Source organism: Erinaceus europaeus, chromosome 3 (genome assembly GCF_950295315.1).
Source record: "Erinaceus europaeus chromosome 3, mEriEur2.1, whole genome shotgun sequence".
In the NCBI taxonomy this organism is placed as follows: domain Eukaryota; kingdom Metazoa; phylum Chordata; class Mammalia; order Eulipotyphla; family Erinaceidae; genus Erinaceus; species Erinaceus europaeus.
Genome location: NC_080164.1, coordinates 113,370,317 through 113,396,927, shown reverse-complemented (window position 1 = coordinate 113,396,927; position 26,611 = coordinate 113,370,317). Strand labels below are relative to the sequence as shown.

The 26,611-nt window shown below is 42.6% G+C and overlaps 1 protein-coding gene across 1 annotated transcript in view; it reads right to left on the bottom strand.

Moving 5' to 3' along the window:
- GPAT3 (glycerol-3-phosphate acyltransferase 3) overlaps nucleotides 1–26,309 on the bottom strand; it is a 63,023-nt gene extending 36,714 nt beyond the window's left edge. The window contains exons 1-2 of the mRNA XM_007525038.3: nucleotides 26,035–26,309; nucleotides 16,048–16,114 (exon numbers count right to left, since the gene is read on the bottom strand). Of these exons, the coding sequence (XP_007525100.1) occupies nucleotides 16,048–16,114; nucleotides 26,035–26,175 (208 nt within the window). The 5' untranslated portion in view covers nucleotides 26,176–26,309. The remainder of the gene's footprint in view (nucleotides 1–16,047; nucleotides 16,115–26,034) is intronic.
- Nucleotides 26,310–26,611: the final 302 nt, after the last annotated feature.

Here is a 26,611-nt window from a genome sequence, read left to right as displayed (position 1 = left end):
CTGACTGCCAACTCTGTTTCCAAGAGTCTGGAACAGAGAAGTTCAGTGTAGGCGTAGGGGACCAGATTGGGTGACGAGACCCAATCACACACTGGGATTCCACAATGCCTGCAGGCACCACACAAGCTGCCCATGGGGAGGGGTCATGTGGGCAGGTCACTGACTGGCAAGCAAACTTATTGTTATGAATACATGAGTCACTGAAAATGAGGATCTTTACTGATTTCAGCAGGTCTCTGCCAACGTCATGCAGAAACAGGAAGAGGAAAGGAAATGCATGACACACTGAGACCAACTTCACAAAAAGCCTACTGCCCCTGAGCAAACAAGAAACTACACTTCACCTCTGAACACACTTTGTGTAATCTGCCAAACAGGAGGACATTATTGACTGTGCAGTCAAAGTCTACACTCAGGGTGGGGCTACTTCCCAATAAGGCAGGATAAGAGCGCCGGGAGGTGGCCTTTCCAGTAATACACCTTATGCCAGGCAAGGCCCTTAAAACCACAGAGGAGCACCATGGATAACACAGGAGCAGCTCTGAAGATGGTGGAGCAGGGGAGCCACAAACAGTGGCATGCTCAGTAGAATAGACATGCCACAATGAGCAAGGATCCAAGTTCACACCCCTATTCCCCACCTGAAAGAGGAAAACTTGACAGGCAGTGAAACAGGCAGTGTTGCGGGTGTCTCTCTTTCCTCTATCTCTATCTGTCCCTTCCCTATCAAGTTATCACTGTCTCTATCAAATAAATAAGATAGTAGATTTTTTATAAATAAAAAAAATTTAAAAATATAAAAACATTAATTCCCCAATAAAGAAATTTAAATAAAGAAAGAAATAGAAAAAAGAAAAAGATAGTGGAGCAGTGCTCAGGTGTCTCTCCTCTATCGGTCTCCTCGCCTTCCCTTTCTCCCTAAGACAGACAAATGAGAAAATTAGCCAGGGAAAGGCACTGAGTAGTGGGATCATGTATATGTGAAGTCCCAGGACCACATTTAAAAAATAAGTTGAAGGAGTCGGGCAGTAGCTCAGCGGGTTAAGTGTATGTCGTGCAAAGCACAAGGACCAGCATAAGGATCAGGTTCGAGGCCCCAGCTCCCCACCTACAGGGGAGTCACTTCACAGGCAGTGAAGCAGAGCTGCAGGTGTCTTATCTTTCTCTCCCCCTCTGTCTTCCCCTCCTCTCTCCATTTCTTTCTGTCCTATCCAACAATGATGACATCAATAACAACAATAATAAAAAACAAGGGCAATAAAAGGGAAAATAAATACAAAAAATAGTAAATTAAAAATATCTTATGCTGACAATACATTTAATGCACCCCATCTATCAAATATCGTAACTTTGCTTAACCTACATTTTAAAAAAGTATTTATATAATTAAGGAGAGAGACACAGAGGAAAAGATACAGAAAGAGAAACCAGAGCACTATTCAGCTCTGGTTTATGGTGGTACTGGGGATTGAACCTGGGGCCTCAGAACCCCAGCCATCAAAGTCTTATTGCAAAACTATTATGCTGTTATCTCCCCAGCCCGCTTAACCTATCTTATACACGTTGAAAGCACATGGGTTAGCCTACAGTTGGGCAAAATCATCTAACACAAACCCTATTTTATAGTAAGGGTCTATCTCCTGTAACTCATTGAATTGGGAGAGGACAGCAGTGTACAGAGTCTGTGTATTTCCGCATGACCACGGGGCTTTGACACAGTGAAGTAGCAACCTGGGAACTATCAAAACTCAAAAGTGTGCTCTCTCTGCTGGGTGTGTGTCATTTCACCCCGTCATAAAATCAAAACACCGTAAGCTGAACCCATTATAGATTGGAAAGCATCTGTACTTTCTGCCCATTCTTTAATCTTGGTTCATCAGTCCAGAAGGTGGTGCGGTGGATAAAGCATTGGACTCACAAGCATGAGGGCCCAAGTCTGATGCCTGGTAGCACACATACTTGATATCAATTACCAAATAGTTTGGTCCAGCTTTCTGGTTTTGTTTTTTTCTTTTCTTTCCTTCCTTCTTTCTTTCTTCTTACCAGAGCACTACTTAGTTCTGGCTTATGGTGCTATAAGGGATTGAACCAGGGAGCTTCAGGCAAGGGAATCTCTTTGCATAACCATTATGCTATCTACCCCTGCTGGGGGGGGGGGGTTGTTTGTTTGTTTGTTTGTTTCCCTAACAAGAAGTTATTTCCCTCATATGACTAAATTTCTTTTTCTTCGGTCTAGGTCAATCTATTCCACCTTTCATGGGTCAGGAAGAAAGTGGGATGGCTTCTTCCTTCTAATAATTAGCCAACTTTAATGTGAGTTATCATGTTGGTCTACACTCACTAATCTAAACTGGAGGATCTAACCTACCCCCCCCCCATGTTAATACATTAAAGGTCTTCACAATTCCATCTCAATCACCCTGATGAGCAGTAGATATGAGCTTCCCATGACCTGAAAAGTACATTGCACTGAGGCCCATCATCACCTAACCATAACCCCTTAGCCAACCTTTCTTCTGTTTTGTACTTTGTACTTCCATAAATGAAGTTCAATCCCATTCCCTCATTTCCCTAAATCTTTTTTTCACAGATTTTAAATAATATTTATTTATTGATGAGAGAGAAAGTGAGCATGTTTGCAGGCACACCAGAGTATCATGATGACAAATGTGGTACCAGGAATTAAACTGTGGACCTCATGCTTGAGAGTCTAATACTTTATCCACTTGAGAGTCTAATACTTTATCCAGGACCACTCATATCCCAGTTCAGAAACTCCCCATACCTAAATTAATCTCAATCCACCCCCAAACTGCTGGTTTAGCACTAACTCAACCAAAAACAAACAAAAAAGCCTCTCAGACAACACTACCCCAAATGGTCTTTCACTGACATTTCTAAATTTTCTCCCTCAAATGCAGTAGACATCTTGTTTGTGGAATTCTGTGACATTAACACTGCCTAACTCTCAAGTGCTAGTGGGTACTGATGACACTGTCTTAACTACGTAAGAGCTAGAAGTTAGGGACAGTTATGCCTGCAACCAAAGCTCACAGGAGACACTGTGAGCACTGCACAGGGCAGAATTTAGGACCATGGTAGTACAGACTTTGGGGCCCAAAGTAGCACAGCTGAACATGCTGACAGATCAGGCACTTGATCATTATTTTGCAGTTCCATGCTTTGCCTTTGTTTTCACTATCTAGTTATCTAATACTCTACACCTGCTCTCCCCTTCATGAAACCAAGCCCATTTCAGAGTGTTCTCCTTAGGTAAAAGATCTTGAATGTCATCCTGCTCTCTGATGACTCATTGGTCAAAACCATCAAGACTACTTTAAATTCTATTCCTGCTTCCAAGACTTTTAAAATAAAACCTGACTGATTTACAGAACATTCAATCATCTATATTGCACTTTTAATTATGCCAGTCATCAATATGACCTCAAATAATGCAACAAAAATCTATCCTAAAACCCACTTACTCAGCAGGCTCCCCTCTTTTCACTGAATGGTCCTCTATGTGAGAATCCCAACTCTCCAGTTCAGGAGTGTGATGGGGACTGATTGGAAAGTCAGCTCCAGATCAGAGGCATGGAGAAATGTCTGCAGGACTGTTAAGGGAGCCATCTTTGGATCCCAAAGCAGTGACAAAGACTTTGTGAACTACCGATGGTGGCCTGGGTCACAGGAGGGGTAACAGTAAAGAGATGTGTTAATCCTGTTATTCAGGAAAAGCTTTACTGATACAAAGATATCTTCGTTTTCTTTTTTCTACATCATTTATATATCTACTGTGAGGAATAAATTGTTTTTTAAGTTCAAAGTAATTTTCTGTCTCTTAGTCATCAAGACTAAAAGTATAAAGCCAGAAGTAGTATTAGGGTTACAATGAAATGGCTGCAGCCCCTCCAGGACCACCCTCCGCACCCAGCCAGGAGTAGCAGAGACTAATTTTTATTCTATTGAGAAAATTGGATGAGACCTACTACTTTTCTTCATCAGTATATATGCTAGTAGTTCTCCAGTATCTTTAAAACTCTTAATACAAACACAAAAAAGAGCATTAGCCATGTACCCATCCCTACTTCGAAGCATTATCAGGAGTGGAGGTATGAACATCGCAATCATCAATCAACACTGCAAAGAAACTACCAGGCACTTAGAATAGCAAGCAAGCATTTCTAAGTTTAGCAACTAACATTTCCACATTTCATTCAATAAACTGTTGGCCTATTCTCTGGCTGACAGTCCATGTTAACTTTGTTGATTTAGACAGAACTAACCAAGTCAGAAGCTCCAACACAAGCACCCATGAAACCCTGTCAAATAAATCATCTATTCAATTAAAATGTCAGCCTATGGTTTGCCATTTCTGTTATCTTTGATTACAATGTGAAATATTCTTCATAGAGTTATTTCCTCTAAAGGCTGCAGACGACTTGAGATTGAAATATTTTAGGGGCGGGGGTTAGGTGGAAGTATAGAGGGTTAAGCACTAATCATGCAGGAAGAGCTCTTATAGTCTTATGGAACTAGTTGTACATGAGTAGAAAATTGGTACCTGGCTGGGGGATGTCATTGCTTCCCCAGATTAATTACCCTCCCAAGCACTAACAGCATTAATAGGTTAATAATATTAATAACTGGGGGTCAGGCAGTAGTGCAGCGGGTTAAGTGCACATGGTGCAAAGCACAATGACTGGAGTAAGGATCTCGGTTCGAGCCCCTGGTTCCCCACCTGCAAGGGGGGGGGGGGGGTAGCTTCACAGGCGGTGAGGCAGGTCTGCAGGTGTCTATCTTTCTCTGCTCCTTTCTGTCTCCCCATCTCTCTCAATTTCTCTCTGTCCTATCCAACAACAACATCAATGGCAACAATGACAATAACAACAAGGGCAACAAAATGGGAAAAAATAGCTTCCAGGAGCAGTGGAATCTTAGTATAGGCACTGAACCTTAGCAAGAACCCTGGAATTAATAAAATAAAATAAAATATAAAAATAATACTAATAACCATAATTTATTAAGTAATGTCTCTACTATTCAAAATCTTTTTTAGAGGGAGCTTAATTTTTTTTATTTTACCTTGGGAGAACTATTGCAGTTTCTCTTATGGGGGATAGGGACACAGAATTCTGGTGCTGGGAATGGTGTGGAATCATACTATTATTATAATTTTGTACATCACTAATAAAAATGTTTCAGGGGGCCAGGCGGTGGCATACCTGGTTAAGCACACATAATACAGTGCTCAAGGATCCAGGTTCAAGTCCGTGATCCCCACCTGTAGGAGGAAAGCTTCAGGAGTGGTGAAGCAGGGCTGCAGGAGCCTCTCTGTCTCTTTATTTACCTCTCTATCTCCACCTCACTTCTCAATTTCTGTTTCTATCCAATAGTAAATAAATTTTTTTTCAATTTTTAAAAAATTAAAAAAAAATATTTTACATTTTTTCTTTTTAATTCTTTACCAGAACACTGATCTCTGGCTTATGGTGGTATGGGGGATGGAACCTGGGACTTTGGAGCCTCAGGTATGAGAGTCTCTTTGCATAACCATATGCTGTCTACCACCACCCAAGATTTATTTTTTAAAAAAGATTTATAAATCAATGAAAGAGAACCAGAGCATCACTCTTGCACATGTGATACTGGGGATTGAACCTAGGACCTCATGCCTGGAAGCCTAATGTTCCCTCCACTGCATTACCTGTTATACTACAGATTTATTGATGAGAGAGAGAGAGAACCAGAGCTTCCCTCTGGCATATGGAGTGTCAGAGATCCAACTTGGGATCTCATGCTTGAATGTCCATCGCTTTATCCACTGCACCACTTCCCAGCAGCTTGGGGAAACTTCTTAAATGTAAACTTAGTCCCATACTAGGGATCTTAAAGTCTTTTTCTTTCTTCCTTCCTTTCTTCCTTTCTCTTCCTTCCTTCCTTCCTTTTTCGCCTCCAGGGTTATTGCTGGGGTTTGGTGCCTGCACTATGAATCCACTACTCCTGGAGGCCATTTTTTCCCCATTTTGTTGCCCTTGTTGTTATTGTCATTGTTGCCATTGATGTTGTTGTTGGATAGGACAGAAAGAAATGGAGAGAGGAGGGGAAAGAGAGAGGGGGAGAGAAAGATAGACACCAGCAGACCTGCTTCACCACTTGTGAGGTGACCCCCCTGCAGGTTTGAGCCCAGAATTGGATCCTTATGCCAGTCCTTGGGCTGCCATCTAGTATAATGCAGTTCACTTTTTCACTATTTGTATATACATTTGTAATATGTATACTGACACTCTAGCTGAGAGTTTGGAGATGTTCAAACTCTTACAAGTTGAAGTATGATGGTAAAATCTAAGAGGTATTCTACTATGCTACACAAACCATCAAACTGGGGGCCAGGCGGTGGCGCACCTGGTTGAGTGCACATGTTACAGTGCACAAGGACCCAGGTTCAAGCCCCCGGTCCCCACCTGCAGAGGGAAAGCTTTATAAGTGGTGAAGCAGGGTGCAGGTGTTTCTCTGTCTTTCTCCTTCTCTATCTCCTCCCTCTTCTCAAATCCTAGCTGTCTCGATCAAATAGAGATTAAAAAAAAAAAAAAAGAAACGGGAAAAAATGAATTGTCAAACTGTTCTACAAAGCAGCTGAACTGTTTTCCTTATATCCCACTTAAGAATGTAGAAAGAATGTAGACACCTGGGGTCGGGCAGTAGCACAGCGGGTTAAGTGCACATGGCACAAAGTGCAAGGACCAGCATAAGGATCCCAGTTTGAGCCCTCGGGGGACGTCCCCACCTGTAGGGGAGTCATTTCACATGCAGTGAAGCAGGTCTGCAGGTGTCTGTCTTTTGCTCCCCCTCTCTGTCTTCCCCTCCTCTCTCTATTTCTCTCTGTCCTATCCAACAACGAGCAACATCAACAATAACAATAATAACCACAACAAGGGCAACAAAAGAGGAAAAAAAATGGCCTCCAGGAGCAGTGGATTCATGGTGCAGGCACTGAGCCCCAGCAATAACCCTGGAGGCAAAAGAAAAAATAAAAGAATGTAGATGCCTAAGGCCAGAGGCGGCACAGTAGCTAGATGACGGACTTGCACAGTAGCTAGATGACAGACTTAACAGGTCCTGAATTTTTTTTTAATTTCTTTATTGGGGGGATTAATGGTTTAAAGTCAACAGTAAATACAATAGTTTGTACATGCATAACATTTCCCAGTTTTCCACATAACAATACAACCCCCACAAGGTTCTCTGCCATCATATTCCAAGCACATCCTGAATTTGATACCTGGCATGGCATGTAGCATGAGTCATGCTAGTTTTCTTTTTTTGTGTTAACACATTTTAAAAAAATTAGTAGTCTTAGAATTTTAAGCAAATCAGCACAAAGAAAACTTTTGCTTCCTACAGAGCTATATTAAGATGCAAGGAGATTAATGGACTGTAGTCTTTCACAGCAGACTGAGGAGAAGGGCAGGCAGGTCATGTGAGGCTCAGGGGGGGCAGTGCTCTATGGTAGAGGAGGGTGATAGTTTGGTGGAGGATGAGGTGTGCAAGATGCATTTTGTGGAGATGTAATTTTTAAAACAGAAGGATTTAAGTAGTCAGTATTAACATTCCTGATTACTTACTCCTATGGCAATAGGGGAGGTCCCCACTGCCAATTCTAAGGCAGTAGCAGTGCCTTAGAGTCCCACTCAATTCTGACAACTGGAAGATGGTGTGAGAGCAAACCTGAGTCTGTCCTAGATCAGTCACAGGGCCAAGCCATCCCGTGGCTTCTGCACAGCCAGCTACACAGAGCAGAGGATCAAAAACACTCCTGGGGGCCAGGTGGTGGCACCCCTGGTTAAGTATACACATTACTATGCACAAGGGTTCAGGTTCAAGACCCTGGGGTCCCCACCTACAGGGGGAAAGCTTCACAAGTGGTAAAGCAGAGCTGCAGGTGTCTCTCTCCCTCTCTATCTCCTCAGTCCCTCTCAATTTCTCTAGGTCTCTAGTCAATAATAAATAAAATTTAAAAAAAAAAAAAAAAACACCTCTCTGGGTTTAACTGAGGTCTTAGAGCAGCTCATAGAACTCAGAGGAACATTTTGCTCACCTGGATGACCAGGAGGCTATAAAAGCATGAAATTCAGCAAGAGCTTGATGGAGGTGATGCAGAGGACCCAGTATAGGGAGGGGACACAGAGCCCTGGTGTCCAGGCAATAGCCCCCTCACCCCAGTACAAGCATATGTTCACCAGGCCAGAAGCTCTCCAGGACTACTTCTGTCAGGGAGCCTTAGAGGGCACTTTATTAGTCATGACTCATCAAGTCCTTGGCCACTGGTCACTAAACTAAACCTTCCCCGAGATGTGGTGATAGAGATCCTGTAAACCAACTTCTCAATAAAGTGATGAAAAATATATTAGAAAAGCCTGGGGATCAAGGACAGCAAGCCAGGTGTCCCTGAGTCTCGCATAATTTGTGATCATGCCAGTCACAGGCAGTGCTGCAGAGCAGGGCGCCAAAGAGATCTGGGGCAGGCAGGAGGCAAGTGCCCCTCCGTGCAGGCCGACACTGCACACTGGGAAGGGACTGAGCCACTGCCTCTCTTTATTTGTACTGATGGTAACTCACTCCCTGGGCCTTTATTCCTTCCTGGTGACCTTTGGTAATCATTCCAAATGTCTTACCTAGTATCCTAATGCCATTAGAGTGGAATTAACCTCGGGTGATGAAAATGACATCATTAATAACATTCACAACATTACTATCAGAATGCCTGGCTAATTCACATGACAGGAATGGGTCCAGCAAGGGGGAGGATGGTGGCTTCTAATAGCCAAATGGTCTCTTGTGGTCTTCACAGCAGAGTAAAGGGAAAGTTGCTACAATCGCACTGAGACCACATCCAAGGGCCCAAGAGGACCTTTCTTGCTAGGGTGGAATGAAACTGCACACTGATACAAACAAGCCACTGCTCTTCCCTTGCCTTGATTTATAGTCTTCTAGCACATCAGCTTACTGCAAACAAAAACTGGGGTTGGGGCGGTTACCTCTACAGTCCCACTGACAGTGAATGTTCACTATAACATAGCTACTTGAAGAAGGTGAAAAGATTGATTGTTGGCAATTTATTAATGATAAAGAAAAATCCTTAAGCCCAAAAGAGGAAGGCACAATAAGAAAGCTTTTTCCCCCCCTTCTAAGCTGAATTTTTCAAGGGTGAAAGGGACAGACTAAAGTACCAAAGTTTTCTTCAATGGGTCCAAACCCAAGTGACATACTATCCAAGTAAGCTATTTTGACAGGTCAATAACAAAGCTTCTTTAAGAGATCTTATCTATAGTCATAGCTGAATGCAGGCACTCAGATATGTTGGTTTGCTTAAGACTATGAGAGAGATTATTATCAGAGAGAGAGAAGAACCAGAGTGCCATCATAGCATATGTGGTGTTGGGAATAGAATTAGAACTTCAGACTTTTGAGCACAAGGCTGTAATCACTACACCACCTTCTAGCCAACACACTGCTTTTAATAGAAAATGGCAGTAACACAGAAGAGACTTCTCTAGTCAGGAATGACAATTTTTGCCTAGGTTCAGTTTTCAGTGGGCTGATTCAGTAAAAGCACAGGAGAAATTGCAGGAGGGATTTAACTAGAGAGGAAGACTTAGAAAATCTCTCAAAAAACAAATTTTCGGGGACAGGGCAGTAGCGCAGCAGCTGAAGTGCACATGGTAAAGGATCCCCGTTAGAGTCCCCAGCTCCCTGCCTGCAGGGGTGAGGTCGCTTCACAAGTGGTGGAGCAAGTCTGCAGGTGTCTAGCTTTCTCTCCTGCCTTCCCCGCCTCTCTGTCTTCCCCTCCTTTCTTGACTTCTCTCTGTCCTATCCAACAACAGCAGCAGTAGCCATAACAATGGCAACAAAATGGAAAAATAGCCTCCAGGAGCAGCAGATATATAGTGCAGACACTGAACCCCAGTGACAACCCTGGAGGCAAAAAAGAAAAAGAAAAAATAAGTCAAAAAAAGAAAGCCTTTTACTAGAGTGCTCCTCAGCTCATTAAAAAAAAAAGTGATTGGGAGTCAGGCTCTAGCGCAGCGGGTTAAGCACAGGTGGCGCAAAGCACAAGGACCGGCATAAGGATCCCGGTTCGAACCCCGGCTCCCCACCTGCAGGGGAGTCGCTTCACAGGCGGTGAAGCAGGTCTGCAGGTGTCTATCTTTCTCTCCCCCTCTGTCTTCCCCTCCTCTCTCAATTTCACTCTGTCCTATCCAACAACGATGACAACAACAATAATAACTACAACAATAAAACAACAAGGGCAACAAAAGGGAATAAATTTTAAAAAAGTGATTGAATCAAGTAAGAATCTATATGTGTAAAACTGAGAAATTTTATGCATGTGCAAACTACTGTATTTACTGTCAGATGTAAAACATTAATCCCCCAATAACGAATTAAAAAAAAAAAAGAAAAGAAAGTGTTTAAGTAAAAGAGCAGAAGAAATTTTTTTCGGTGTTAAATAAAATAAATACAACTATATTTCCCCTTGAGCTGTCCCAGCTGCCTTCCCTGGGGTCCATGTCCTGCCTCAGACCCTTGGGGATACTATAGCCAGCTCAGCACCCAGACATGATGCTTCATAGGCAGAAGGTTGCACCAGCCAGCAAGAAGTGTCAGGGTGTTTCATCATCCTAGGCCAGCCTGCCAGGGACTTGACTGTGACCTCCTGCTGACTTCAAACATCCCGATGGAGCAACAGAGCACTCACCCCGCCTGGCCTGTGTCAGAGCTCCCAAGCAGGTGTCAGTCAGAATGGGTGTGGAGGTACAGGGCATGCAGGGCTATGGGACTAACAGATAAAAGCAGCACCCCATCAGCAGCTAAATCAGACCCACACAGTTCTCTAGTTACATGCCTGTGTGAGCATTTCTCACAGGCGTTGCCAGTGACTGCCTCTCCCTGGGGACTGAGTTATAATCCCAGTTCCTCCATCAACCTTTCAGACAGCAGATGCTCGATAGCCGCAAGCTTCAATTCCCAGTGTGACAGGCTAAAAGCAAAGGTAGATCCTCTGGATAAAATATGACAAATGCTTACAGGTGTCAGTCAAATTTGATGCCACTAAGATTTCTATGTTCTCCTCTTGTTCACTTCTACTTTCTGGAGGTGTCGTGAAAAAGACAAAGGCAAAATATAAGTGATAGATAGATGACAAAAGAATGTATCAAGGATTTTTACATCTTACATAGGGATAAAATGAAATAAATGAATGAATGAATGGATGAATGCTACTAAACACCCTCATCTAGTGATTTTTCAATCCTTTTAACTTACAATATCGTTTCTTCTCCAAAACAAAAGATTCCGGGTGCATCTGGGTGACAAGTCTAGCAGATGGAGACTTGTCTCAAGTGGCCTCCCCCAGGGCTCTGTTCTGGCTCCTACGCTATTTAATATTTACATCAATGACCTCCCAGAAACTTCTTCAAGGAAGTTCATCTACGCCGATGACATCGGCTGTGCAATTCAGGCATCCAAGTTCGACCTCCTCGAGGAAACACTCACGAAAGACATGTCTCTGATATCTGATTACTGTAAAAAATGGCGACTAATCCCTAGCACTGCTAAAACAGTATCATCTGTTTTCCATCTACACCATGCCTCAGCCTCGCGTGACCTTAATGTGCAGCTTGATGATACGAGAATCCGGCATGAAGCCCAGCCAGTCTATCTTGGTGTTACTCTCGATCGCACTCTGTCATTTCACGAACATCTCATAAAAACTGCAGCAAAGGTGGGCGCGAGGAATCACATCATTGCAAGACTGGCCAGCTCCTCATGGGGCGCGAACGCTTCCACACTACGATCATCATCTCTGGCATTATGCTATTCCACTGCAGAATATTGTGCCCCAGTATGGTTCCGTAGCCCCCATGTCCACTTGGTCGATTCCAAATTATATTCCTCCATGAGGATAATTTCTGGAACCATCCGTTCCACCCCGGTTCCATGGCTGCCAGTTCTTAGCAACATCGCCCCGCCAGATATTCGTCGGGATGCATCATCATCTAAGTTCATTTCCCACGTCTACACTCGACCGGACCTGCCAATATACACAGATATCTTCGCCCACCCTGTCCAACGCTTGACGTCTCCTCACCCAATCTGGTCCCCTATGCCTACACTGAACTTCTCTGTTCCAGTCTCTTGGAAACAGAGTTGGCAGTCAGCTGAGGTAAAGAGCAAACACCTCATCACAGACCCCTGCAAGCATCAGCCCGGCTTTGACCTAGCACGTTATGATTGGGCCCTCCTCAATCGCTATCGAACAGGCCACGGCCAGTGCGCCGCTATGTTCCATCGCTGGGGAGCCAGAGACGACCCAAACTGCTCCTGTGGCTACAGACAGACTATGACCCACATAGTCAACGACTGCCACCTCTCCAGATTCAAAGGAGGTCTCGAAACTTTACATCAGGCTCAACCTGACGCTGTTGACTGGCTACGGAAGAAGGGCAAACGCTAGAAGAAGAACTTACAAATTAGAGCACCTTGTGTTCTTTTTAAAAAATATTTTATTTACTTTCCCTTTTGCTGCCCTTGTTTCTTATTGTTGTTGTAGTTATTATTGTTGTTATTGATGTCTTCATTGTTAGCTAGGACAGAGAGAAATGGAGAGAGGAGGGGAAGACAGAGAGGGGAAGAGAAAGACACCTGCAGACCTGCTTCACAACTTGTGAAGCGACTCCCCTGCAGGTGGGGAGCTGGGGGCTCGAACCGGGATCATTATGCTGGCCTTTGCGCTTCATACCACATGTGCTTAACCCGCTGCACTACCACCCGACTCCCACCTTGTGTTCTTTTAACCGAAGTCTCACCAAACACAGCCAACAAAATTTGTTCTCTCCATAAGTCATAGTGGCACACGTTACAAAAAAAAGAGGAAGGCACCAGGCGGTGTGCACCTGGTTAAGTGTTCACATTACAGCATGCAAGGACCCAGGTTCAAGACCCTGAACTCCACCTGCTGGGGGAAAGCTTCATGAGTGGTGAAGTAGAGCTGCAAGTGTCACGCTGTCTCTCTCCCTCTCTATTTTCCCCTCCCTTCTCAATTTCTCTGTCTCTATCCAATAACAAATAAATCAATAAAATAAAAAAGAAGTCAGACTTAAAAAAATTAAAGAAAGAAGAGGAACAACCCCAGAAGCTGGCACAGTGACTGCTGTGTCCTGCACACGACCCAGGTCTGTGTCCAGCCCCCACTACATTGGAGGTGCTTCAGTGCTGTGGTGTTTTTCCCTCTGTCCCTCTATCCATCTGTCTCTGTTCTTCCATCTAAAATAGTAAAGCAGGGAAGTCCCAGTGACAACCAAAAACAACTAAATGCAGGAAAATTGAAGAAAAAAAAAGTCAGGGCTGGGTGGTAGAGCACATGGTTGAGTGTATGTTACAATGGGCAAGGACCTGGGTTTGAGCCCCTGGTCCCAGCTGCAGGAGGAAAGCTTTCCAAGTGTTGAAGCAGTGTTACAGGTGTCTTCCTGTCTCTCTCCCTCTCTATCACCCCCCTTCCCTCTCGATTTCTAGCTGTCTCTAACCAATAAATAAATAAAGGTAATACAAAAATTTTAAGGAAAATTAAAAAGTCAATCGGCTGTATGAGTGAGAAGGTACCTGACAATGAAAAGAGAATTAAGAGACCATGACTTAGCCCAGTGTCAGAACACAGGCTGCTCCTCATGTATGAGGACCCAGGTTCCATAACTGGCACCTCCTAAATAAATTATCAAGTTCAGTCAAAAATATCCCATCTTGTGGTCTAGGAGGTGGTGCAGTGGATAAGGCATTGAATTCTCAAGCATGAGGTCCTGAGTTTAATCCCTGGCAGCACATGTACCAATGTGATGTCCAGTCCTCTGATGTCCAGTTTCTCTCTCTCTCTCTCTCTCTCCTATCTTTATTATTTAATAAGTAAATTTTAAAAAATATCCCATCTTAGAAAAATGTTACAGATACTTAAGTACTGTGGTGTTGTATGCTTTACATTGGGTTGTTCTAGCGCTCCCCCGCCAAGAAAATTGGATCAGTCCTGCTAATTTCGCAGCCCGCTTGGCCCCGCCCAAAAGAACCCCGAGAGGGTTCCAGAGTGCCAGAGTTCGAGTTCGGGAGTTCCAGAGTTGCAGAGTTAGAGAGTGCTTGGCGCCGTTGCGGGGGAAAGAGGCAGCAGAGTTCTGTTTGGTGATTAGTTTGGTTTAGTTTATGAATCGTTGTTCCTGAATAAAGAAATACAGCTTCCCTGCCCAGCCATATATCTCTGGTCGTCTCTGTTACCCACCCGTGAAGCTAGCCCGGCCAGCTAGAGCCTCCGAATTTTAACAACACTGTGGTATCTAAGAATATGCATCATGAAGCTCTACTAGCTACCTTAATCATCTGAACATAAACTATAAGTATAGGACGCCAGACAGTGGGACACCTGGTCCAGCACACACATTACTGTGCACAAGTGCCTGGGTTCAAGTCCCCAGTCCCCACTTGCAAAGGAGAAGCTTCATAAGCAGTGAAGCAAAGCTGCAGATGTCTATCTCTCTCTCTCTATCTATCTATCTATCTATCTATCTCAATTTCTTTTTTTTTTTTTTTTTTTTATTAAAGAAAGGATTAATTAACAAAACCATAGGGTAGGAGGGGTACAACTCCACACAATTCCCACCGCCCAATCTCCATATCCCACCCCCTCCCCCGATAGCTTTCCCATTCTCTATCTATCTCAATTTCTATCTCTATCCAAAATACATAAATAAAATATTATTGAAGAAATTTTTAAAAATTTATTACAATAGTTTGTACATGCATAACATTCCCCAGTTTCCCATTTAACAATACAACCCCCAAAAGAAGAAGAAATTTTTTTAAATACAAATATAATTGGCTCCAGGAGATAGCACAAGTTATGCAAATAACTCTCATGTCTGAGACTCCTGAGATCCCAAGTCCCATCCTCAACACTACCAAAGTCAGAGCTGAGCAGTGCTCTGGAGAAAGAAAAAAATAAATAAAGGAAAAGGAAACAATTATAATTGCTACTGCCATCTTACAATTACAATGTGTGTGTATGATACAAAAATATGTAGATATTTTCATTCTAATACTGTTATTTCCAAAATGAACTATAACACAGAATTTCTATAATTCTCAGAAAAATAAAACAAGCACATTAAGTCTGTCTAATTTTTAATTAAATAGAGTGGCTTATTTCTCCCTAATTCCACAGCCATTGCTCCCAGAGAATTCACTTCTCTGTGGATTTGGTCTTTTAAACAATTTTAAAGATGCTTACCATGAAAGGTCTTGCTGAGATAAAGACAGAGGCAAACAGAAGCAGGCAGCTAGCTAGTTGGGTAGATTTCTCAACTGTCTTTAACAAAATCTTGTTCACTGCAGGGTTTTACTGAGCCTGTGTTACTATGTAGTAATATCTAAAAGGAAGGAGTAGTAGTGGTAACTCCAAGTCTTATTACATGCGGGAGTTGTGAGTTTGTTTGTTTTAATTTCTTTATTGGATAATTAATGTTTTACATTCGACAGTAAATACAATAGTTTGTACATGCATAACATTTCCCAGTTTTCCATATATATTTGCTTGTTTTTAATTCACAAATCACTAATTCACTTTAGTAAGAAAAAAGTATTCTGAGGACCATACTTTGAAAACCACAAGTCATAACAATGTGCTAATGAAACTTCAGTAACAGCTTTGATTCCCATTTGCCTCTTTTTAAAAACCACTGCCTGCATCTTTAAAACCACCGGTAACCAACAAGACTGACTTTAGAAACATCCAATGAAGAGACATAGATCAGTGAGTGCATCTTGTCACATATACAGTAAAAACTCATTCAAAATGCAGGCAGTTGCCATTTTTTGCATAAAGGGCAGAATTATGAGTAATGTTGCTCTGTAGAATGGACTACTCAGTGCATTTCAAGTTCAAATCATATAGAAGTAAATCATTTCAGTCTGGAAATGTTGACAATCATAATCAAAAGGAAGACTTACCAACAGAAGCAGAGTTTTTAAGAACTGACTCCTTTGGGGCTCCTTTTTCAATTCGTATTGTAGCCCACTGTTCAAAAACAAAAAGTATTAACTGAAAGTTTTCAATAATACAACGTAGAACACACTTAAGCTCAATGATGCTTATATAGAAGTAAAATTAGATGTTAAGTCTTGGCCCTATTTGAGTTAAAGAGATGTCCAGGGAATCTGTGATGTACCAATACTCTAAGACCCAGATATATTCATATGAGTTATTAATTGTGCTCTTACAAAGTAATGCTTATGATGATTTTATAAGATGGAAAAAAATCATGCTTATCCTATGTAAATCATTCACATTCCAATAAATTCCTCCTTGCAAAGGTCTGGCAAGAGTACAGCTGAAGGCATCAGTGCTGTCTGGGTTTAAAGTTACTTAATTAATCCCTGTAGGGCTCAATTTCCTCACCTATAAAATGAGGATAATATCCCCTACCTCATAGCACTATTGTGCAGGTTAAATGAAATTATTGCATGGAAAGTCCAAAACACTGAGACCCAGTGTAGCTATTACTTTCATCGCAAACTAAGCTTCCTGGATGAAACACCCTGAGAGAGGTCTAAGTGCCTGCATCAGAAAGAAGGTGGCAGAAAGGAGCAATTACAAGGCAGAAAGCTGGAAGGCAAGCTGTGAAATCAATAAGAGATCATGGAGGGCTGGCAAAACAGCTCACTTAGTGAACAAAATGCGCAGGGGATGATAGCATAGTGGCTATGCAAAAAGACTGTCCTACCAGGCAGCTCCAAAGTTCCAGGTTCAATTCCCCACACTAACTGGCCAAGCTTCAAGTGGCAAGTCCCAAAGCTAGTATAGTACACTAGTAAGACTCAGTCTTAGGGAAAAAAGAAGGAAAAAAAAAAAAGACTTAGATACAATTTTCAGCCAACCATTGTTAATACTAGAAATGTATTTCTTATGGGTGTGAGGTTTTAACATTTTATTTAAGTATTAATAGACTATGATTCCATGTTCTCATGATGGAAAAATACTGGTATTTTATTACTAGTGTGAGTTAAACTGTGTTTCTTCCAAAATCCATGTGTTGAAGCTCCTAACCCAATCCTCTGAGTGAACTATGTTTGGATTTATGCACTTTAAAAAGTGAATGTGTGGTCTGGGAGATGGCATAGTAGGTAAAGCATTGGACTCTCAAGCATTAGGTCCTGAGTTCAATTCCTGGCAACACATGTACCAGAATGATGTCTGGTTCTTTCTCTCTCCTCCTATATTTCTAATAAATAGACAAATTAAAAAAAAAGTCAAAATACATTATATTTAAAAAAAAAAAAAGTGAATGACTTGGGTTGGTAAAATAGCACACTTGAACAATTTGCCATTTTGCCATGTACTTGATCCAGGTTTGAGTATGGCCCCCACCACATTGAAGGAAGCTTTGGTGCTGTGGAGATAACTTTCTAAGAAAAGAGAGGGAAAAAAAAAAATGCTATACTCATAAGAAGGGGGAAATGAGGGTACTGGTACACAGCAGAGATGAACATGCAGAGGACAATCTTGTGAAGACACAGCAAGAAGGCCTTTTTCTCTAAGTCAGGGACAGTGGCCTCAGGAGAAACCAAATCCACCAACACCTTGATCTTGGACTTCTAGCTTCCATAACTGTGAGAAATAAGAGTTCTGTTGTTTAATCCACCTAGTGTGTGGTACTTTGTGATGGCCGTCCTAAAAGACCAATACAAGGCACCCTTCCAATAGCCTGAAGTGTGACCAACAGTTCTGTGTTCTGACAGCAGACACGTTTCAGAGCAAAAACTTCTCTGGAAGTGCTAAACTCCAAAGGGGAGGGTCAGGGAGGTAGCTCACTGTTAACACACTATGCCTCATGTATATGAGCCCTAGATTCAATCCCCAGAACCCCTCCTACCCCACCCAAATAAAAAAATAAAAACATGACCAAGGAAAGTAGAAAAATATACAAAGTTACAAACAACACTAGGCTTATTCAAATAGCAACTGGTCACCACTTATAGCAAAAACAATATCTAGGCAGGGGCTTCATCTTGATAGATTAAGAATGGAGGTTTAAGATTTAAATCAAAACCCTGGATCTACCACTATGGCATCTATGTGCTTCCAGCCAGACAAATTACCTCTGCTCCTTTACTCCCCAATCCATCAATCAGTGCAAGTAATAATAGGCCCCAGCTTTTCATTTAATCCCACAGCAACTTTCTGAGCTGGGGCCATGGTAGCTTTTCTTTATTATTGCTTTCTGTCATAAAGTCTTGGCACAAGAATTGTGTCTCTAGCACCAGGGACAACACCTGAATGTTAGAACAACAGAGGTTGTCCTAACTATCTGAGAATTACTGACATGGTTTTCTTTATATTTTTTATTGCACAGAGACAGAGAGAAATCAAGAGGGAAGGGGATAATAGAGAGGGAGAGAAAAAGAGATACCTGCATCCCTGCTTCAGAGCTTGTGAAACTTTCTCCCTGCAGGTGGGGGGCAGAGGCTTGAACCTGGGTCCTGTGCACACCCAATCATCCTGACACACTATTCTATTTTTATTTTATTTTATTTTATTTTATTTTTACCAGAGCTTATGGTGGTGTAGGGAATTGAGCCTGAGACCTTGGAGCCTCAGGCATGAGTCTCTTCGCATAAACATTATTCTTCTGTCACCCCTACCCATGACATGCTTTTTTAAGAAAATAGAAAAACTTACAGAGAGGTCTAAGAACAGTTACGATAAGAGACAGTAATAGAAATTTTGTGTTGACATATCAAAGATGTGAATGTAGCAAAAAAAAAAAAAAAAAAAGCCAAAAAGTGAAAAGACCAAAGGGTTCTCCAATTCAAGCTCCACTAAGAGTTGAGTACCTACTATGTATCAAGGTATTCCTTTACATTTCTTCCTTTAACCTGCACAGTAACTCCATGAGGCATAGTTCTCCAGACAGAGGGAGAAGCTGAGGTCATGTTACAGACCTGTCCTCTACAGTTACAGGTTAAGAGTTGGAGGCATTTATTCAAGCTTCCAGCTTATTCTTCAAAAACTTGTGGAGAGGGTGGGGAGAATACAGGTCCAAGAAGGATGACAGAGGACCTATTGGGGAACTGGGGAATGTTATGCATGTACAAACTATTGTATTTACTGTTGAATTTAAAACATTAATTCCCCAATAAAGAAATTTTTAAAAAACTGTGGAGGAAAAATCATCCCATAACATTTATCACCTGCACATTGCCTATCTTTATCTCATTAGATAACTTACTAACCATTCCCCTACCTTTTTCTTCATCAATCCTATACTTGCTCATTTTAATCTCTCCCTAATCAGTATTTAGACCAATGAATAGTAGCCCTTTACCACATTGATCCCCATAACCTTCAGAACTGAGGACAGCACTTTTCATCTTTAATCCATGCTCCTGACTGATAAAAATACCTCCCGGAGATTCTAACATGGACCCTACCATCCAGATGAACTACATTCTACATGTATCTACCTTCCCTTTCTTTTTAGAGTATGGATTCCCTGAAATAATCTCAACAGAAAGGGATGACATTCATATATCAACTCTGTTTTTAAAGATTTTATTTATTAACACAAGACAGAAAAGGAGAGAAAGGGAGAAAAGAAGAAAAAGGTACCCTATGATCCTGCAATTCCACTCCTGGGGATATATCCTAAGGAACCCAACACATCCATCCAAAAAAATCTGTGTACACATATGTTCTTGGCAGCACAATTTGTAATAGCCAAAACCTGGAAGCAACCCAGGTGTCCAACAACAGATGAGTGGCTGAGCAAGTTGTGGTCTATATACACAATGGAATACTACTCAGCTGTAAAAAATGGTGACTTCACCGTTTTCAGCCAATCTTGGATGGACCTTGAAAAAATCATGTTGAGTGAAATAAGTCAGAAACTGAAGGATGAATATGGGATGATCTCACTCTCAGGCCGAAGTTGAAAAACAAGATTAGAAAAGAAAACACAAGTCGAACCTGAAATGGAATTGGAATATTACACCAAAGTAAAAGACTCTGGGGTGGGTGGGTGGGTGGGGAGAATACAGGTCCATGAAAGATGATGAATGACATAGTGGGGGTTGTATTGTTAAATGGAATTTTAATAAAAAAAAAAAAATTTGCAACTTGAAAAAAAAAAAAAAAGAAGAAAAAGGTATCCCTCTGACACATGGGATACTGAGGATTAAACGCAAGATCTTATGCTTTTAAATCCAATGCCTTCCGAACTGCACTACCTCCTCGAGCCCCAAATGTTGACTCTTTAAAAGTCGTCATTATAGGACAATGTAAGTTGCTGGAGGGATAGGTGCCCTTGAGGTCTGGGGCACCAGGGCCTGCTCACCACCTGGCCCACAGGCACAACAGCCCTGCTCCAGAGTGTGTCAGGTGTGCTGAGCTCCCTGGGTAAGTCTGGAGTGGACCTCTGTGTGGGGTGTGGAAACCAACTGCGTCTTCCCTTCAGTTCTGTGATTCTATCAAGATGGCTTTCATCTGGCTTGACTTACCCAAAGATGCCCGATGACTTCCTATGTTTGCTTTTCTAAAGAAAAGCTACTGATACTGAAAGCTCAGAATCCAAATCTGAAAACTGCAGTACTAATTAAACAAATTGCTTGACTATGGAGGAAACTTCCTGATGAAGAGAACAAAGTAAATGAAGATGCTTACAAGGCAGACTGGGAGGTATACAAAGAAGAGTTAAACTCCAAGTCAAATCAAATCTTTGGGAAAGAAGTTTTGCAAAAATTATTTTAAAAAGAAGGTATTACTCAAAAAGAAAAAAGTAACAATGCTTGGAACACTAAAAAGACCTCATACAGTTTATAATATTTTATTTATTCATTTATTTATTTATTTTACCAGAGCACTGATTAGCTCTGGCTTATATGGTGCAGGGGATTGAACCTGGGACCTTGGAGCCTCAGACATGAAAGTCTCTTTGCATAACCATTGTACTATCTACCCCCGCCCAGCTTATAACATCTTTGTCTGAAAAATTCCAAGAAACTTTGGTCTGGGAAGTGACACAGTGAATAACAAATTGGATTCTCAACCATGAGGTTCCCAACAGCACATGTACCAGAGTGCTGCCTGGTTCTTTTTCTCCTCCTATCTTTCTCATGAAGAAATAAATAAATAAATTCAATTAAAAAAATAATAAGGATTTTCAACACAGGGAAGGTTGCAATCTGTAAAAAGAAAAAACAATCTTTCTAGTTCTCAAAAGCAAGTATATATTCAACTTGCTGAGGATGATAAAGTTAGTATTTATAATGAAAGTTTGGAAAGAACAAATAATTGAAGCTGAGCAAAATGAGCTTCCGTGTTGCAAAACTAAGCCTCCAACAAAAGATGACTTTGAGGATTATTAAAACAGAAGACTGAGTTATGTTCATAATGGTTAAGATACAAGAAACCAATTAGGTCTCAATCAACACCTGAAGCTGTTGTAAAATGAGAAAGGATAAACTTGGTAAAAATTGATATTTAATTCCTTTTTCTTTAGCCCATGGGCTTGAGAGTTGAATTTTGTAGTAGTGTCATGCTGCAGAAAACTAAAGCAGATGAAAGTTTTATGTGGAACTTACTTTGTATTTAGGAACTACTGAGGGTCTAGATAATGACCTGCGGCATTTATCAGTGTATCACTGTACCTTTGGTAAAGGTAAAGTTTCTTTGTTATTGTAAGAATATTCATATTTCCGGAGACAGGAGTTTCCCACTCAAAAACATAACGAATTGGAGAAGTCAGTATTCTGTAATATAAATAGGCATTTTTAACTTTTTGTTTGTTTTTGTTTTTTGTTTTGTTGCTGGGGCTCCCTGCTCCATGAATCCACTGCTCCTGGAGGCTATTTTTTCCCTTTTATTGCCCTGGTTGTTTTATCGTTGTTGTGGTTATTATTGTTGTTGTTGCTGGATAGGACAGAGAGAAATGGAGAGAGCAGGGGAAGACAAAGAGGGGGAGAGAACGATAACAAAGAGGGGGAGAGAAAGATAGACACCTGAAGACCTGCTTCACCACTTGTGAGGCGACCCCCTGCAAGTGGGGAGCCAGGGGCTCGAACCAGAATCCTTATGCAGGCCCTCACGCTTCAAGCCAAATGCACTTAACCTGTTGCACTACTGCCTGACCCCCAAATAGGCATTTTAAAGAGTCCTCTAACACTTATCTAGGTAAGTTCAAGTTTCCTAGATATAATTCATAACTATATTCAGAGCTGATGATTATACATGTAAGGAATTGCTTGTTTCAGCTGCAGCTTTTTATAAAACTTTTTCTCATTATCTTTTTTTTCTTAAACAGTTTAATTAATGTGGCATCTATGCATATTACCTTATACTGCATAGAATAAAAATTTTAAATGTTTCCAAATTTTAAAAAATGTCATTATAGAGTGGGAGTGATATCATAATGGTTATGCAAAAAGACTCTCATGCCTGAGGCTCCAAAGTCCCAAGTTCCATCCCCCACACCACCATAAGCCAGAGCTGAACAGTGCTCTGGTAAAAAAGAATAACGTTATTTTTTTTTTTTTTTAAAAAGTCATTACATGGGCTAGGCAAATAGCATAATAACTATGCAAAAAGACTTTCATGCCTGAGGCACAAAAGTCCTAGGTTCAATCCCCAGTACCGCCGGAAGCCAGTGTTAAGCAGTTCTCTGGTTTTCTGTGGCTCCTTAAAATAAATTTTTAAAGGGCCGGGTGGTGGCACACCTGGTTGAGTGCACCTATTTGGGTTCTCGGTTCAAACCCCTGGTCCCCACCTTTAGGGGGAAAGCTTTGCGAGTGGTGAAGCAGGTGTCTCTCTGTCTCTCCCTCTGTCACCCCCTTCCTTCTCAATTTCTGGCTATCTCTATCCAATAAATAAAGATAAGTTTAAAAATTAAATTAAAATAAATTTTTTAAAACAAAAAAAGTCACTATACACTTCTTGAAAACTACTACTTAGAAAATTTATAAGACTAACTGTAAACTAAAAAGTTGTCTTGGCTGGATGGTGGCGCACCTGGTTGAGTGCACACATTACAGTAAACAAGGACCCAGGTTGTCCAGTTCCCACCTGCTGGGGGGAGCTTCATAAGGGGCAAAGCAGTGTTGTAGGTTGTCTCTCCCCCTCAATTTCCCTCGGCCTCTATTCAAAACAAGTATATATTAAGAAATAAATAAAAATTAAAAGTCAAGTCTTGTCTTCAAATGGCTTGCCATATAGAGACTTCAGTTTGCATCTAAGCATTAGCATTGCAAAAGGCAACAGACTTGAACTAGTGAGAGCTAAGGAGGAGTCAAACAAGAGAGACAAGAGCAAAACTGGGTGAGTTACTAGACAACTAGCAGTTCCTATAGCCTGTTATTCAGCAATTAGCCAATACATTTCAACTACCAAAATCTGAGGCTATGCCCATGAAAAAGCCATTCACTGCCAATAAAACCAAATAGTATATAAACTGTTAGCAAGAAACCTTGGGAAATTTGTAAATTTAATCAAAGAATATTCTTGGGACTGGATGCAAAAAAGAAAGAAAATTAACTTGACTGAGAACAGAGTAAGGAATAAGGAGTAATAGAAGGGCTGGGCCTTAGATGGAACCTACAAAAAGGCAAGACATTTGTCCAGAACGAAAAAGATGGTCACATGCTAAAGAACCAGTGCAATTCTTAAGCAAATCGCCCTTATCATCAGGAAGAAACACTCCTGTGTACTAACTCCCTGTCTAGCAGAAATGGCTTTGAAACATCTAATGCTGTCCTGATTTCCCTATGGCATTCCAGCTCTTTCCTGATAAGCCCAGAGGATGCGCCCATTTCCTTCCTTCAAACACAGGCATTCTAGACAACTGGGGACCCATGAGGTAAGTGTTGGCTCACAAAATCATTCAACATCAAATTCCATATATGTAAAGCATCTCTCTGGCCTAATGACTTCATCTTAACAAAGAGGGTGGTTCCTTAAGTTGCCATCTCACTGGTTCCCAAGCTGAGGGGAGCATCTCTCACTGTAGTGAAAAAATAGGTATTCTTGGGAGTTTAACTAACAAGGAATGCATCATTGAAAGTCTCTTCCACTTAAGTCAGACAAAAATGAAAACCTGAGGCCCTGCCAAACTGCAGGGCAGATCCTTGACAGGAACTCACCCTTCAGATCAGAGCAGAGTTATTTCTCAGGCTGGCAGCAACTAACTGGGGTATCTACTCTCCCCACGTCTCTTCTGCTAAACCCTGAATTTATTTTGTCATCACCAGTGTCACCATTGAGTCAATTTTATCAAACAGAAAGTGTAACAGAGGTAAAGACCCCCAGCACTGAGGCTTTTCGCAGCGCTGTGGAGGCAGGGGCCAAATCTGGCTCATACACAGGACAACCAGGCACTTATAAGTGAGCTGTCTTAATGAGCTTGTATCTTGAATTATTAAAGCAAAATATAAGAATTAGAACCTGGGAACTGTAAAATTCACCTTCACCTGATTCTCCCTTAGGATATAAATGCCCAAAGTTGGTTTGTTTGTATTTTTTTTTTTTTTTTAACCAGAGCACTGCTCAGCTCTGGCTTATGGTGGTGCAGGGGATTGAATCAGGGACTTTAGAGCTTCAGGCATGAGAGTCTCTTTGCATAACCATTATACTATCCACCCCCACCCCCCAAAGGTGTTTCTGTATGGCAGAACAATTCAATCCTATCAAGAGTTCTAAGAAAGAGTGAATGGGCAGTAGTTGAAACAGATTATCTTTTATGGAGAGAACATTTTGAGAAAGTCAAACAGTAACAGGCCACTAAAAAAGTGATCAAGTTCAGAGTATGAAGTTCATAAAAATTGAAGACCATGTACTATCTCCCAAGAAGAAACAGCCCTTTTAAAACAAGTGGGCTGAGGATGTAGAATCAAATACACATTCAGAAAGTAGACAAACAAAAATAACCACAAAGCAAAAAAAGGAAGAGAAGGAGAAGTAGTGTGACAAATGTCTGGGATTAGCGGATAGGCAGGTAGGAGGCTAACTAGTCTACTAATCACCCCAATAGGTGAGGAAGAGAAGAAAAAGACCAAACTAGAGGCAGAAAAATCATAATCCATATTAGAAGGAACTGCAGAAGTTTGATAAACAAAAAGAAAAAAAAGAGGAAGAGAGAAAAGTAAATAGAAGATAAAGGAGTGAACTGGGAAGGGAAAGAGAGACTAGCTAACTACATGAATAACAGTATTGTTTTAAAAGTAGCAAGCATGTCTTTAGCACCTAATATACATATGCAACCTTCTAAGATGCTGGACACACCTTAACTCACCCGTGGATCTAAGTGCTATAATTCTCTTTATATTATAACAAGGCTGAGAATGAGGCGACCTCCTTAAGGTCAGACACTGCTCTCCCTATTTCCTCAAAACTTTGGGACCATCTGATAGGAGAGGAACCTGGAAGACCTCTGTAATTTAAAGCAGCCCTGCCTTAAGTCCTCGCTGTCCCCTAGCAGGCCCAATGCCACAGCGCCATGCTCTGCAGAAGCTGGATGCAGAGAAACAGAGCATTCAGCAAGGACCTAGTACAGCACCCGGGGAAATGGCAGCCGTTCATGTGCGGTAGAACCGCGACGAGACAGGCTTGGTAGCGGGGCTGTGACATCTAAAGGCTGTGACTGAGGAGGCTCGCGGGCAGAGGCGGCCATCGTCACCCCTTCAGTGACAACGAGGAGGGGCGGGGGAGAGAGTCGCCTTCAACGGGAGACAGCGCTGCACTCCGCGCCCGCCTCCCGCCGCCACAAACCGCCACCGCGCCGGCCCTCGCGCCCCCCGATGCTCCGCTGGGACCCCCACGACCCTCGGCTGCCCCCCATGACCCTCGGTTGCCCCCACGACCCTCAGCAGGCATTCCCCCAGCATCCTCGCAGGACCCCTCCAGATCCCTTTGCAGAGACCCCCAGTCCTCCACACCCTGCCCCCCGCGCTCACCTCCAGTGTCCGCACCAGCACCCGCATGTAGAGCTCGGAGATGCCGAGGGACAGCCCGCAGGCGGAAGGCAGCAGGATGAGGCCCAGCACCAGCGCCAGCCAGGCCGCCAGCAGCTGCGCCGCCAACCCAGCGCCCTCCATGGCCCCGGGCGGCCGGCCCCGGCTCTCGGCTGGGCGCGCAGGGGAGGCTCAGCCCTGGCCGCGCAGGCTACAGGGGGAAGGAGGCCCCGGAACAGAGCAGGGAGGAGGGATGGAGGGGGTGGGGGCTGGCAGCGCAGGGGAAAGAGGGTGAGGTGGGGGCTAGCTGTGTAGGGGAGGGAGGGAATAGAGGGGAGGCCCTGGCAGGGCTGTGAAAGGAGAGGTAGAGGGGGGCCCTTGGCAGGGGGTCGGGTGCTCAGCCCCGCGGGCCTCCCGGAACTTGCTGCTCCTCCCCGCAGCCGCTCACTCTTCCCCGGCAGGCACACCGCCAGAGAAGACCCGAGCGGAGAGAGAGAAAAAGCGAGAGATTCGCAGGGCCTGGGGCGCACCCAGCCCGGCCAGGTGACTCGGACGGCGACAGCTCGGGGCGACTAGTGCG